The sequence below is a fragment of the Pteropus vampyrus genome, unplaced genomic scaffold (assembly GCF_000151845.1).
Source record: "Pteropus vampyrus isolate Shadow unplaced genomic scaffold, Pvam_2.0 Scaffold102, whole genome shotgun sequence".
Classification (NCBI taxonomy): domain Eukaryota; kingdom Metazoa; phylum Chordata; class Mammalia; order Chiroptera; family Pteropodidae; genus Pteropus; species Pteropus vampyrus.
In genome coordinates, this window is record NW_011888883.1 from 4,494,143 (window position 1) to 4,510,570 (window position 16,428).

The window sequence follows — 16,428 nt, forward strand, 5'->3', positions numbered from 1 at the left end:
AGGTACATGGGAAAATAGCCAATGGCAGGCCAGGAAAAAGTATATTCTAGAGTTGTACTTGGAAATGTAGTATCCACAAGTGAATAAATGGTATGAAATAAAATGTAAGAATCACAGAAGAAACAAAATGAGACTTCAAAGGTTATCAATTCTGTTATTTAAGGTGTCCAAATCAGAGCTAATTTAGTCCTAATTTTTTTTCTTTAGTTTTAAAACTCAAGAAATATCTAGGTGCATTTCTTGTAGGAGCACACTGTGAGGCATCGCCATATTAAAAGCATAACATTAAAGAACAATCTCAAACCAAAGAAGAAGGGTGAAATTAAATCCCACGATAATCTCTGCAATGGCCTATTAAGTTTTAAAACTTAAAATAACTTTCAGTTATCTGTTAAGTTTATTCAGAGAATAGAATATACCCTATTGATACAAGGTAAATGGGATGTAAATAACTTTTATAGTACCTTTGATTTGGATTTTCCATTCTCTCTTGAGGAAGACATATCTTTGATTGCTTCTGGTGGCATATAATTAACTGTACCAACCTGTTTGCCAAATCACAGAAAACACAAATCAATGAAAATACTTCATTCTGCTTTAGATTTGTAAAAACACAAATGCCAGAGTCTTGGAAACTTAGGTAATTACAGATTTCAGTAATATATCTGAAAAACTCAAACAACAGCAATATTAAGACATAAATTTCTTCATAACTCCAGCAAAATAAATTGGGCTCATAACCAGCAAAGTGGCTCCTTTCAGAACGCTGTTTTTTCTGTGGTTATGGTAGGCAACTACCGTAAAACTGTCCAGGCTAGAATTATATTAACAGAAATAAATTATGAAAGAATCGATCAATCACTCATTCCTGTGTTGGAATAGACTCAAATGCTTTTTAAAAATCAACCAGCCAACCAACAATCTACCTTTTCTCCAAATACTCCCTGAGCCCATATCTGAACTGAGATGGGATGCAAGTTTTCACAGTAGGATGATGCCAATTTTAAATGCATTATTTTATTCTAAAATTCAGCTGAGTACACTATTTATTATAGTGCTTGGAATATGAAAGCCTACTTAAGAATTTTTTTTTTTCCCAAAAGGAAACGAAAAGAAAAACCCTAACTCTCTGGAAGAGTGAAATAATCTTACCTCATGAACAATGCAAAACATGTAACTGCAATTCCCTCTTTGGCTGCTACTGGAAAACTCTGAGACCAAGTTTTGGGTGAATTTTAGATAATGAATGACCAAGATGATTTCCAAGATAGGTATTACCGCTTCTCTAACTCAGCTATAGAACAATCATTCAAAATTGCTGGATATATTTCTACTGGATCTTGACTATCTATACAAATTTGTATTAGTCATGGTTTTTATTTGTTTTTGTAGTTAAAGTACCCATTCTTATAAAAAAGCTTCGAGTCATTTAATGAGGTAGGTGAAGATAAAATCCCCATTAGCAAAATAATACTTCACAGGTTAAAAGAAATTAAATTCTACTGTGTGGTAAGCAACCATTCATTAAGTCTCACCTGAGAGTCTTTAACAATACTTGTTGTATCTGGTTGCATTTGGTTTGCGATACCAAAATCAATTAGCTTTAGCATTCCATCAACTATCAGAAAGTTAGCAGGTTTCAGATCACTGTGAACAATGCCTTCAAAATAAAAATCCATTATAATGTTAGACAATGTAAAACATTGTAAGTACAAAAAAATTCACAATCTACTGGCCAAACGGATTCCTTTAATTAGTCAATCAAATTAAATATTCATTTTTAATACAGTCTACAAACATATAGCACCTGCTATGTGCCAGGCACTATTCTAAGTTTGTTGCTTGTATTGAATCATTTAATTCTTATACCAATGTTAGGGTAAGTACTATTATCCCCATTTTTAGGTGAGGTACTAAGGCAAAGATTTTAAGTCATTTTTTCAGTGTCACAGGGCCTAGGTGACAGTGCCATGAGATGAACCCAAGCAGCTGGCTTCAGAGTTTATACTTAACCACTGTAATTCGCCACCCATTAGAGAGCATTGTAAATTATACTGTCAGATGGTGAGCCCCTCATGTTCCTGACACCTCCATCCCTATAGCCTTATCTTCATCACTGGTGAATTCTTTTAACTTATAGGAAGGGAGACATGAGGAGACAAATTACGATTATCCAGGTTAATAGTTATTAAAAAGGATAAAACAAAGGTAGAGAAGCCTAAAAAGAACCAAGTCCAAGTAAAGTAAAAAACCAAGCCAAAAGGTAAGGCTAACAGTTAAAAAATAAATAAATAAAAATAAAAACCAACTCTCACACAAGGCACTTGATATAAAAAAACTAGAATGAGTGAAATATCTTAGATTTTTAGGATGCCTGAACCCCAAAGTCTCAGATCTGCTATAATCCAAGTATTCGAAGATTTAGGATTATGACTGCATTAATATTGATAAAGATACATTTTGTATTTACGGATGTGGAACTTGTGTTCATGCTCTATCTTCTCTGGTTAACAGTGCTTTAAAGAAATGATTTTGTCTCTTCATCTTTAAAAAAATTTTCAAATATTTAGTTTATTTAGTCTAAAGGTGACAATAACCAATATCTTAAAATTGTAGGTATATTTCTCTAAGATGACACTATTAATGAATATTTTAACTGTACATAATAGAGATTTTAAAATACCATGTTGATGAATTGTGTAAACTGCCTCCAACATATTTTTCCAGTAACTCTTGCGTTCCCATGGATTAACGGATTTTTTCTTTTTAAGCCAACTATTAAGATCAATATTTCCACACTCCATTACCATGTAGATGTACTGGTCTGTGATTTCACTACCATTAAAAACAAATAAAAACAACAAAACAATAAATGGTTAGGTTATACTATTAAGACTTATTAGGTATTTATCAGAAGAATTATACCTCCAAAAGTTTTCTTTTAAATTTAAAAAAAAAAAGTCTTACTAATCATAAAGTCGAATGATCTTATCACTGTGTTGTTGTAGTTTATTCAAATAAGCGATTTCATTCCTGTAACTATCAATTGTTTGATTATCTGCTTCTTCTAAGTTCACATACTTTATAGCAAGTATCTGTTTCTTTTCATTCAATACCTGAAATACCTATATAGTAGAACAAAGGGAAAAGTTTAGAATTGTATTAACACAATACTAAATTTATTAAGACAGGTTAAGGAATACTGATATGAATAATTAAAAATGTCTGGGCTTATTTTGAGTATAGAAGAAAAAAACATTTTAGGAGAGTAAGTAGTACATTCTCAGCTACCTATGACAATGGGCTTTCAGTAACTCAAAGGCATAAACCCTAAAAAGTCTCTATATCAATATATGAGAAAGATAATATAAATTTCATATATGTTCTGCTGGGAAATTACCTAAAGAAAAAGACATTCTATCTAGGGAAATAGCCTAAAGAAAAAGACATTCAGAAATCTTAAGGAAGACTAAAGGCTGTAATAAACAGTCAATTTATTTCAGTTAGTGTTTTTCCCATTGTGCCTGGAGTTGACAATTTCATTCATGTGGTAAACAGAGAATACTTAAAAATATGTACTAATTGTAAGCTATCAGTATACTTAGTTGTGAAAAGTAGATTAGGTCTAATTTTCAACGTCAATTTTATAGGAACCAGTCCCTGTAAGCACGTCGTCAGATCTCTAAGATCCAGGTCAAATTACTGCAGCTATAATGACAGCCAACTTCTAAGCAATACTAATAATGGAGATTATACATTTTGAAAAGTATAAGACACTGCTAATGTGTCTAATCTTCAGCAAAAAAGCAAAAGGGATGGGGCAAGAATTCAAACACAAAATGCCAGTGTAAGCAAGGAAAATTAGACTCATTTATCTCTTTAACATGTTGAAGTAAACATCATTTATTTAAAAGTCATTTAACCTTGACAACCCGGCAGATGCTGGCAAAAAATGAGAAAAATGCTAGTATATATCAGGTTCATGCACTGCAACTGCACTAATAAGGAGAACCTATTAGGTTGTCAAGTACAGCTTAGTTACTTTAAAAATTTTAAACACAAAACAAAGTATTACTAGGTTTATTTACACACATAGCAAATTAAAGGGGGGAGGGGCATAAAACAATGATAGGTCAAGAGTCAGTGGAAAATAGCAAGGAAATAGATAAAAATAATTTTAAAATAGCATTTTGTATAAGGTAAACAGCCTTACAAATCTCAAAGAATTGAGATATCTACCATTCTGTTTTAACACAATAAATATGTCGTTAGTACCTACCATACAGGTTTGGAAGGATGACTGAGATGATGTGTTCGGAGTGTAGCAAATGTTAGCTACCACCATTAAAGACAATTAGGACAGAATAAAGTGGACATTTAAAAACAGATTTAAGTTGTCAGGTATATCAGAAAGATCTGCAGGATATTAAAACTATATAATAAGATATCAAAAAATTTGAACAAATGAAAACTTTTAAATCACCTTTTTGCATTTGTATGCTTTTACTCTCCTATTACCTCTGCTCTGACAAAACTCTTGTTATAATAACTGATGAGGTAGATTAGGTAGCCCTTATTTCCATTTCACACAGAAAGTGTCAGTTATAATTTGTCAGTTTTTATGAGAAGTTAATAAAAGAACTACTAAGGCCAGTGGCTTGGCCATCCTATGAATGCCCCATGATCTGTCTAAATGCTCTTAACACAGCGTAAGTTGGTCACTGCCTACTCTCTAGAAAGAAAATAAACAGTGTTAGTTCCATAAAGTATGTTTTTTCCCCCAAGGCATGTTGATTTTTCCAACTCCATCATAACTGAATTAAATAACAATAATTTAATCACATTAAGACAGTATGAGCTGGTCATGGCTTTATTGCTTGGCCCTTGACTTAAATAAGATTATGCTCTTATAAATCTTTATTATACTCCAAAGAAAAAATGTCTAAACACTGTTAAAATTATTCTACATTCTCTGAAGATAAGCCACTAAATAAATACCTTTCCTTGACACTATTAAAATATAGCTAAATAACTAATAATAAATATTAACCAAAGAATTTCTATTAAAGCAACTAAATCAGGTAATTCAAATATATTGATAAAAATCAGTTGCATTATCCCTTTATCACCATGCCTAAAATTTGAGGCAAAGGAAAGAATAAAGGAAATGCATACAGAAAAGAAACTAATATTATTGAAAACTTGCTATTTATGGTATTGTACGTACCTTATTCATAATTAGTTAACAAGATAGTCTTAGCTGGCTTAGAAAATTAACAGTAAAATTTAAAATAAACCTAACAGGCTTCATTTCATATCTCAACCTTAACTTATAACAGCAAAAGAGCTGAGGAGAAACAGTTCATTCATTCAACAAATACTTTAGTCTCCCTTATGTTTTAGACACTAGTACAGATAACAGAACAAATATCACTGAGCAAATCAGACAAACATCCATATGATGATGGAACCTGTATTCAATCGAGGGGGATACAAGCAACAAACCAAGTAAGTAAATTATAGAGCACGTTAGAAGATGAGCTACAGAGAAAAAGCAGGAGAGGGGAATGGAGCTCATGAGTGATGGGAAGTGGGAGATACGGTTTTAAAGAGAGTGAGGAAGGACTGATTGAGAAGACACTTGAGCAAATACATGAGGATATGTGGAGGAAAACTGACTAATGTTAAAATAGACCAGGAGAATAAGGACTAAGTCAATGAGACTGGTTAAAAGGCTATTGTAATAATCCAGATGAAAAGATGGTAGTTGCCTGGGCCAAAGTCATAATAGTGGAGGTGGTAAGAAATAGTCAGATTCTGGATATACTTTGAGGTAGAACCAACAAGATTTGCTGATTGGCTGGATATATGTGTGAGAATAAGTAGACTCAATGGTGACTACAGGTTTTTGGCCCAGCAATTGGAAGAATGAAGTTGCAGTTTACTAAAATGGGAAAGCCTATGGAGCGAGAGTTATCTTTGGAACATATTAAGATTTAAATATCTAGCAGACACCTGAGAAGAGATGCTGAGCAGTCAAAGTGGACATACGAGTGTCTGAAATTCAAGGGAAAGGTGTGAGCTGGAAATATGTCTAGGAATTGTCAGCATATATCTAGTATCTAAAACCATGAGTTGAATAAGAACACTAAGAGAACGAGTTAAGAGAGAGAAGAAAAGAGCTCAAGGACTGGGCTGAGGCACTGCACCATTGAGATTAGGGACATGAGGAAGACTGAAAAGAACAATTAGTTGCAGAGGAGGAAAACTGAGACATGTTACGTGGAAAAAGAAAGTTTCCGTGAGAAAAGAATAATCAACTATCCCGAATGCCAAGTAACCCAAAATCAAAGCTAAGAATCAGATTTGGCAAAAATGTGGAGCTTATTAGTAATCTTGATAATTATTTTAGTGAGTGATGAAGGTAAAAAATCTGACAAGTGGATTTAAGTGAAGATAATGAGAAGAACTGATGATAGTACGTTTAGAGAACTCTTTTGAGATGCCTTTCACTCACAGAATTAGAACCATATAAAATCAGAACTCATATAAATTTAGGAAACGATCTATTCTAATTCCAGAAATTCATGTTACTAAACTGTTTTTGAAATGAAAAACTCAAAACATAATCCGTTAGTCAAAAAACTTGCTGATTAGTCATATTAAACAACCTAAGTATATTATTTATATCATGATCCTGACTTTCAGAAAGATTTTTTTGTGATAATAACATAGCTGTCATTTGCCACTCTTAAGTCAATGTTAATGTTATTTAGAGAAGAAATTAGGAAAAAGGACATTAAGAGGGAAGAACAGGGAATTGGAATTAAGAGATGGGCCTAAGAGATACGTCATTATCGGGGAGAGTAAATGGAGCAGGGGCTGAGAAGGACTTTTTTGGTTGAAGGGCAATATAGCTCCCTAAAAGTTAAGAAAGAGACCAAAAAGGTAAAAAGACAAAGAAAGTTAAGTTTAAGATATTTTCATTTGTTTCTTAAATATTTAAGATATTTACCTTACTTGAACCTCCACTTCCTATCTGCTTCAAAATGGAATAAATTCTTCCTTTCACTGAAATGCATTCGTTTGAAGAGGACGCTGAAATCTAAATAATTAAGACAAAAAAGATTCAAAGGGTCAAATAATATGCCTGAGAAACTAGCTTACATTTAATATCATGAAATACTTCCAACTTTGAAATCATCTTAAATTTTAGTTAGGTATTAGTCACAATTATTTTAAAAAAGGAATTTACATACTTTAGTCAAAGAAATAAACTTATTAAATTAATATACAGACAAACATCTAAGGTCTTCCCCTCTAACTTGCCTTTACTTAACCTAAATACATAAATAGAAGAATTGGGGCTGGGGGGTTAATATCCAACATATAAATTCTTAAGCTATCACTTTTCATCTTTATCTTTTTCTTACACAAACCTCTTTACTTGCATATTTACATATATATAACACACAAATTTTCTCATTTAACATTACATTATAGAAAAACAGTGAGCTAAGGTTCTAAGAGCTCCAGAGTCAACCTGACAAATGCAAATTTCACCCATGCTCCCTTTTTGCTGGGTGATGTTCAACAAGTTACTTAATTTGAACCATAGCATTTCCTCAGCAGACTTTCAACTGATCTACTATATGTTCCCTTTCTTCCCTTCCCTTGTGCTAGAGCTCTCTGTGGACCTATAAAAGCTTTGAACAGATGGAATGGAATGAGAGGACTTATTCTGAGCTGACAAGGAAGGTGAAAACACAAAGAGCACCTGATTAGCCTGATTAACCAAGTTGAAACAAGATCTGAATAAATCTCAGTTAGTTCTATTTTTTTTAATTGTGGTAAAATATATATAACATGAAATTTACCATTTTAACCATGTTTAAGTATACAATGCAGTGGCATCAAGTACGTTCACATTGTTGTGTAACCATTACCACGATCCATCTCCAGAACTTTTCATTATCTTATATTGAAACTATATCTAGTAATATTAACTCCCCATTCCTCCCTCCCTCTAGCCCCTGGTAACCACTGTTCTACTTTCTGTTATCTAACTTTCTTATCTCTTGATTTGTATAATTAATTACTTATGGGTTATTTTTTTCTTGCTGTTTTGTTATTTAAATAATAATTGCTGCTATTTTTATTATTTACTAAGTACCAGGTTCTGTTTTAAGATACATATATGTGTGTGTGTAACATATGTTTATATATCATACAGCTGGTAAGGAGTGAGGCCAAGATTCATGGCCAGGCACCTCTCTTCAAAGCCTATCCTTTCTATCAGTATTAAGCTGTCTCTCAGATAGTTATTAGAAACTAATTTTAGTATTTATGTCAGGAGAGTGTCTAAATTAACTTTTCTACAGATGGCAATGCAATCGCCTCACCAGTAAAAAAAATTCGTTTATAATTTTTAAGTTTTATAGTATATTCTAGTAACATCTCACCTTGCTATTCTGATTTTTTAAAAAAATTTACCTGTTTATTCAGCAGCCAATGAAATGAGGCTGCTCATTAACAGCTGGCTTAATTAGTTAAATGAAATAAAAAGTAACTTTGATTACAAAAGAAGTTGTATCTAGCTATTCAAACTGGGTCCTCTGGCCCAGTTATTGAAAAAAACTTCATTAGCTTCTTTAATAACTAACCTCTCAAAGTCAAGAGGTACTCTTATCAGAAAAGAGTTTTGCTTAATGGAACTAAGAATTGACAAGTTCTTAAGACTTTTCCTAACAACTAGATACTGTAATAATAAAGCCTTTGAAATTGATCATACTTTAACATGTACTATCATAGATAAAGCTTATCAAACCTGTAAATTTTGAAGTGGAGTAACAGGTATTTGCTGCTGTTGCTGCTGGAAATAGGCAGGCTGGTTATAAGGTGTTGACAACTGACAAGCAGGTGGAAAGTCATTCTTTACAACTGGAGTTCTAAAACTAGGAAAGATAGTTTTTTAATTTAAAACATTAAACAATTTAAAAACAAGAGTCTAAGTTAGTTTTTGTGTGATTTTAAAAGATGAACATAAACTTAAATCTGTCACGTTAAACAGAACCCAAGCCAGTTTTCATAATACAGCTGAATTATTTATCCTAGATACACCAACACAAGAAATTTGTTTTGGGGAAATTCTTTCTGAAAGTAATTTTTGTTCCCAGACCCCTCACCCCCTCAAAAAAAGATCCTTATTTAAAAAAAATCAGATGGCATTTGAAATATGTAGTTGGGGTTATTTTATAAGAACTTATCCAAGGCAAAGATCAGCCCTATGGCTGATCACAGGTTTTAAGAGTGCTTTCTAACAATAATGTTCTACAGCAGCCTGCCAGAGATATCTGAATGCCAAATTACATCAGGGAACTTAGTCTTTGAGCTAAATGCCGTTCAGTTCACATTTATGCTTTTGCTTGTCTTATTTACTATTGTCTCCTTAGTACCTAGAATGGTGCTTGGCACAAAGTAGTTCTATTAATATTTGTTGACAAAAAGTACGCTAATTTCACAAGAAATAACTGCATTATTATTGTAGTTAGCAATCATTCTTTAAAACATTCTAAGTATAATAAAATGAGGTAATATATAGTAGGTAGGAGACTAGGTTATAAAATTTCTAAGACCATTTCTAATTAACATCAAAGATTACGTTATGAAAATGAAAAGCAAAAGGCATCATGGATTTAAGTTATCCTCTAAGACGTTAAAAAATATATTAAAGTATAGCCACTAGTTAAAGAATATGATGTGTCACATCCATTATTTCTTTTCTTTGAATATCATTAATTTACATTTGCACCATCCCTTATTTCCTATTAGCACCAACCATCCAATTCCTTTACTCATCCCTCATTCCCATCCATTCATCTTATACCTCTGAACATTCCCAGAACTGTCACCTGTAAACAATCTCTCAGAAACTATCATATTTCAATTAATACCTCATTTGCTATAAAACGTATCTACCCTTTAGCTCTAAGAATGTAACCTTAAAATCTCTCCCAATTACAGAGAAGTATCAAAGTTGCAATGCATGATTATCAAGAAGTTTTGCATACTTAGAGTATTGAGGTTGTAGGTACAGATTACAATATAACAGAGACTTTCACAACAATCCTTAAAAATATATTGTAGCCACCTTCTGCTCCCCTTTTACAGATGAAAAAAAAATGACACTGAGAAAAATAGTATGAATTTGAAAAACTTTTAAAGGATTCAACTCGAGATCTATTTGGCCCCAAAGCTCATGTTATTTCTATTACACAAAGTTAAGAGCCATAAGTAATTACCAGCTCATGTAATCTTCCAAGGCTCTGCTGCTGGGTGTCTTACAAACGGATTTTTGGTCAGTCCTTTTAGGTATTGATATTGGCGGTGACTGCTTGGAAACTAAAGAAGCAGGTTGATCAAAAGTGGTTTGTTTCTGCTAAAACAAAACAAAAATATCACTTCTAAAACAAATAATAAAAATATGAAATACAAAGCATGCTAAAATAAGTAGACATATGTATTCCAGACTTTCAATAACTTTTTGATGTTGCTCTTTCTAAATTCTAAAGCCTGTTATATTCTGCTCAAAGGGATTACAAGTAGAGGGAAAGCACACAGTATTGTTTAACAAAACAGGATCTAATGTCCTCGCCCTTCAGGTCTATTGTAACCAGTATTGAATTTTTATAAACTAAATAAATACCCTGTGCTTCTAAAAACTAGTCTTTGAACAATAAAATCACATTCTCCACTTATATGTTTATGGGGAAAATGGCCAAATATTAATTAGTTAGCATAATTTGAAATAGCAAATACCTACCTAGTGTTCTTCATAAGAGACATAATGTTTGTAGAATTTATCTCATAAAAATTCCAAAGCACTGATGAACATCCTCCACAGGAAGGATAGGTAAATTACAAAGTGCAGGCTGAATCTGGCCTGCCACCAGTTTTTGTAAATAAAATTTCACTGGGACACAGCTATGCTCATTTGTTTACATACTGTCATATGGCTGTTTTCATGCTATAATGGCAGAGCTGAGTAACTGCAACAGTGACCATCTGGTCTATAAAGCCTACTAACCTTTTACAGAAGACTTTGCCAACGCCTGTTCTACAGCCTCTCAACCAAATACAGAACCAAATTTTGTCTGAATGGTATTAGTAACTGAGCACTCACTACTGTCTAAGGAGGTTCATTTCAACTTGGGTACAGCTTTAGTTATCAGAAAGGATTCGTAGATGTTTAGATTAAGTCAGTTTCTCTATTATAATTTTAACCCCCTGGTCCATGTTATGCTCTTGAGAACCACAATGGATAAATCCCTTCTACTTCTTACATTTTTGTCCTTCAAGTTTTTGAAGATAGCTAGCATGACTGCTATTGTCTCTTTTCCTGGATAAATTTTCTACTTAATTTAAGATTTCCTCATCTATATTTGGTCAGAATGGTATTGAGAAACTGTCGTAGTAAGATTATTCAGCAAGGAAAGTGGAAATATTGTAGTCATAGAGTGAGATGTTTGCATTTGAGATTCTAAAGATCAGAATTAAGGATATAGGAATGGGCAGCTAAGTTGAAATTAAGGAAATGGTTATGAAGGAGAAAGAAGTTATGAATTTGGAGGCTAGGTGTAGGACTAGCAATACATAGGGGTATAGAAGCCATGAAAAAAAGATGATAGCTGTTGGTTTGAAGTAAATTGAAGTGATTCAGAGCCTAATAGTATCTTGAAGGAATGATGGGGAGTCATTAGATGTTTAGAGATGATAGCAATGAGCAAGAAACAGGATGGTATATTCAGAAGGCAGAAGCTTCAAAAAGGCAGGGCTTTTGCAAGAGAAGAAATGGTCTGGACATGACAACAAGAAGCATAGCTGTAATGCAAGCGAGATGTGAGACAAAAACAACCTCCACTTGAGAGGGCTGCTGGAGAGAGCAACTCCAAGAAACTGCCTAATCTCTTTTTCTTTTTCTCCCAAGTATACTATTCAATGGTTTTTGGTATATTCACAAGGGTGTGTGATCATCACTATTTAATTACAGACTATTTTCATCACCCTAAGGAGAAACTCCACATCTGTTTCCACTCACCTCCATTCTCCACTCTTCCCAGTCTTAGTGGCAACCACTAATCTTTCTCTCTACGGATTTGCCTATTTTGGACATTTCTTATAAATAGAATCACATAATATATGGCCTTTTGTGATAGGCCCCATATTGTTTTCAAGATTTATCTATCTTATATAGCACTTATCAGTACTTTACTATGTTTTATTGTTGAATAATAAAATAATAAAATTAAAAGGACCACATTTTGTTTAACTAACTGATGGATATTTGGGTTATTTCCACTTTTTGGCAATTATGAATAGCTGCTATGAACATTTTTATGCAAGCTTTTCTGTGGATAAATGTTTTCAGTTTTCTATATACCTAGGAATTGCTGGATCATATGGTGACTCTGTTTAACCTTTTGAGGAACTGCCATTCCATTTTCTACATATCTTACACCATTTTACATTCTCATCACCAGTGTGTGAGGGTTTCATTTCTTCACCAACACACTGTCTCTTTTTAATCACAGCTGTCTTAGTGGATATGGAGTAGTATCTCACCGTAGTTTTGAGTTACATTTCCCTAATGACAAATAAATGGTTTTAAATTCCCTTACCATGTTACTGAATTACAAGTTTCAAAAGGAAAAAAGAGATGCTGTTTAATATGATCCATGATTCAACATGTCAGGATTCATCTCCTTTAATATTTGTTATCTACTTCATTACTTAGAACGGTGGTTCCCAAAGAGTAATCCAGGTAAAGCAAAGAAAGGGTGGTCTCCAAAACCTTTTTAGGAGATCTGAGGGGTTAAAACTATTTTCTTAGTCATACTAAGGCATTATTTGTCTTTTTCACTTTCATTGTTTTTTGAGTATATACTGAAGTTTTCTGAGGCTACAAGGTATATGATAATAAAACAGACTGAATGCAAAAGCAGGTACAAGAAATAGTCTTCTGGTAAGCCAACCATTAAATAAATTGTACAACAATGCCACTCTCCTCTCACTACAATTATCTTCTTTTGAAAAATACTTATTTTTCAGAGAGAATATAACTGAGCATAATAAAGGTCATATATGACAAGCCCAGATAACATCATACTCAATGGTGAAAAGCTGAAAGCTTTTCCTCTGAGATCAGTAATAAGATAAGAATGCCCACTCTTGCCACGTACATTCAACATTGTATTGGAAGTCCCAGCCAGAGCAATTAGGTAAGAAATAAAGGCATTCAAATTGGAAAGAAAAAAGTAAAACTGTCCCTATTTGCAGATGACATAATATTATATATAGAAAATCCTAAAGACTACACCAAAAGACTGTTAGAACTAACAAATTCAGTAAAGTTACAAGATACGAAATCGACATGCAAAAATCTGTTGCATTTCTACATATTAATAATGAACTACCAAAAATTCACAAAACAATTCCATTCATGATTACATCAAAAAGAATAAAATACTTAGAAATAAATTTAACCAAGGAAGTGAAAAACCTGTACACTGAAAACTGTAGACATTTATGAGAAAAATTAAAGATGATGTAAATAAATAGAAAGATATTCCATTCTCATTGATTGGAAATATAAATATTGTTAAAATGTCCATAATACCCAAAGCAATCTACACATTCAATGCAATCCCTATCAACATTCCAATGGCAATGGTATTTTTCACAAAAATATAACAATCCTAAAATTTGTATAAAACTACAAAAGACCTTGAATAGCCAAAACAATCTTAGGAAAGAAGAACAAAGCCTAAAGTATCACTTCCCTGATTTCAAACTATTTTATAAAGCTATAATAATCAAAACAGCATGGTACTGGCATTAAAACAGACACATAGATCAAGGGAACACAATAGAGAGTACAGAAATAAACCCACAAATACAAGGTCAAGTAATTTATGACAAAGGAGACAATAATAAGCAATAGGGAAAAGAGTATCTCTTCAATAAATGGTGCTGGAAAAATTGGAGAACCACATGCAAAAGAATGAAACTAGACCACTATCTTATACCATGCAAAAAATTAACTCAAAATAGATCAAAGACGCATGTAAGACCTGAAATCATAAAACTCCTAGAAGAAAACATAGGTGGTAAGGTCCTTGATGTAGGTCTTGATGATGATTTTTTGGATCTGACACCAAAAGCAAAGACAAGAAAAACAATAAACAAGTGGGACTACCTCAAAGTAAAAAGCTTATGCATAGCAAAGAAAACCATCAATAAAATGAAAAGGTAACCTATTGAATGGGAGAAAATATTTGCAAATTATGTATCTGATAAGGAGTTAATATCCAAAAATATATTAAAAATTCACATAACTCAATAGCAAAAACAACAATAAGAAAAAAAATCTGAATAAACAATGGGCAGAAAATCTGAACAGACATTTTTCCAAAGAAGACATACAGATAGATATATGAAAAGATGCTTAACATCACTAATCATTATGGAAAAGCCAATCAAACCACAATGAGATATCATCTCACACCTGTTAGAATAACTATTCTCAAAAAGACAAGAAATAACAAATGCTGACAAAGATATGGAGAAAAGGGAACACTTGTGCATGGTTAATAGGAATGTAAACTGATGCAGTCACTATAAAAACAGTATAGATGTTCTTCAAAAAATTAAAAACAGAATTACCATATGACACAGCACTTCCACTTCAGGGTACTTACCAGAAGAAAATGAAAATACTAACTCAAAAGATATATACACCTTCCCTCAAGTTAACTGCAGCATTATTTATAATAGTCAAGATATGGAGACAACCTAAGTATCTAGTGATGGATGAATGAAGAAAATGTGATGTGATACCACACACAGGAGTATTATTCAGCCTAAAGAATGAAATCTTGCCCTTTGCAAAAACATGAATGGGCCCTGGGAGCATTATGCTAAGTGAAACACCCAGACAGAGAAAGATAAATACTGCATAGTATCACTTGTATGTAAAATCATTAAAAAAAGCTTACAGATTGTTGTTTGCCAGAGGTGGGATGGGGCCTTGAGGAGGTGGGGATGGGCACACAGGCCATGGTCAGAAGGGTGAAGGTAGTCAAAAGATACAAACTTCCAGGTATAAAATAAGTCATGGGGATGTAATGTACAGCATGGTGACTATAGTAAATAACATTGTATTGCATATTTGAGAAAATTATTAAGAGAGTAGATCTTAAAGTTCTTATCACAAGACAAAAAAAAATGTGTAGCTAAGTATGGTGACAGATGTTAACTAGATTTATTGTGGTGATCATTTCACGATATATACAAATACCAAAACATTATGTTGTACACCTGAAACTAACGTTTTATGTCAATTATACTTCAATAAAAGAAAATACTTATTTTTCATAGAAGTGTATCTATGTTCACGTGTAATGGATTGTTTTTAATATATTAATAAGTGTTTTTAACATTTTTGGTTTTACTTTCTACTACAGTAAATACTGGTAAATATAACCTACGTGAACAAAAGCTCTTTAGGGGTGTTGATAATTAAGAGTATAAAAAGGAGTCCCAAGACCAAAATATTTTGAGAACCACTGAGTTAGATTATAACTGAAAAGAAAGTGAGGAAAGTATGTCCATGGACTGAAATAGGTATGATTCTCCAGGAGTCTACTAGATAATTCCTTCGGAAATGACACCTAGCCACTGAGAATGATCATTCAAAATGCTATAAATTTACATACATTGTCTAGTCTATATTTTCTACTTTATCCATGAGGATGACAGGAGGAAACTGTCAAATGCTTTGGTTCACATTGCACTAGGTCAGGGATAAACATATTTTCTGTAAAGGGCAAAACAGGAAACATATTAGGCTTTGTAGATCAGATTAGGTCTGTTGCAATTACTCAATTCCCCTGTTGACATTTAAAAAAAAATAAATGGGCACAGCTGCACAACAATAAAACGTATTTACAGACAGACTGAGAACCAGTTTGACCCATAGGCTGTAGTTTGCTGACCCCTGCCGCCAGTCAATAGCCATCTAGAAAAACTACTGAAAACAGAAAAGAATTCAACTTGACGTATACTCTTGCGAACATATGACTGTTACTGGTCATTGTTTTGTGAGTAATAATAATGTTCCTTAAGTAGACTATTCCACTAAATATGGCGCATAAGGATTGAATAAAATAAAACATTTAACATGATCATCACATGAACAATGGCAATGTTCCACCTGAGGGAAAACAAAAGTTACCTCTGTATCAACTTTTCGGGTTATCTCTGGAATCTGCCACTGGTTTGAAGACGCAGCAGGATTCTGGTTTACACATTCTGACTTTCTCTTAGACTGCCATTGTTTCTGGTTACTTTCTGGAACCTTTGGCTCTTCAT

General features: G+C 33.0%; 1 protein-coding gene across 1 annotated transcript in view; it reads right to left on the minus strand.

Annotated features, from left to right (window-relative positions):
* Positions 1-16,428, minus strand: part of TTK (TTK protein kinase) — a 45,923-nt gene that overhangs the window by 12,232 nt on the left and 17,263 nt on the right. The window contains exons 11-18 of the mRNA XM_011364903.2: positions 16,292-16,428; positions 10,302-10,438; positions 8,828-8,954; positions 7,016-7,105; positions 2,968-3,125; positions 2,684-2,835; positions 1,536-1,660; positions 465-545 (exon numbers count right to left, since the gene is read on the minus strand). The exon at positions 16,292-16,428 is cut by the window's right edge and continues 31 nt beyond it. Of these exons, the coding sequence (XP_011363205.1) occupies positions 465-545; positions 1,536-1,660; positions 2,684-2,835; positions 2,968-3,125; positions 7,016-7,105; positions 8,828-8,954; positions 10,302-10,438; positions 16,292-16,428 (1,007 nt within the window). The remainder of the gene's footprint in view (positions 1-464; positions 546-1,535; positions 1,661-2,683; positions 2,836-2,967; positions 3,126-7,015; positions 7,106-8,827; positions 8,955-10,301; positions 10,439-16,291) is intronic.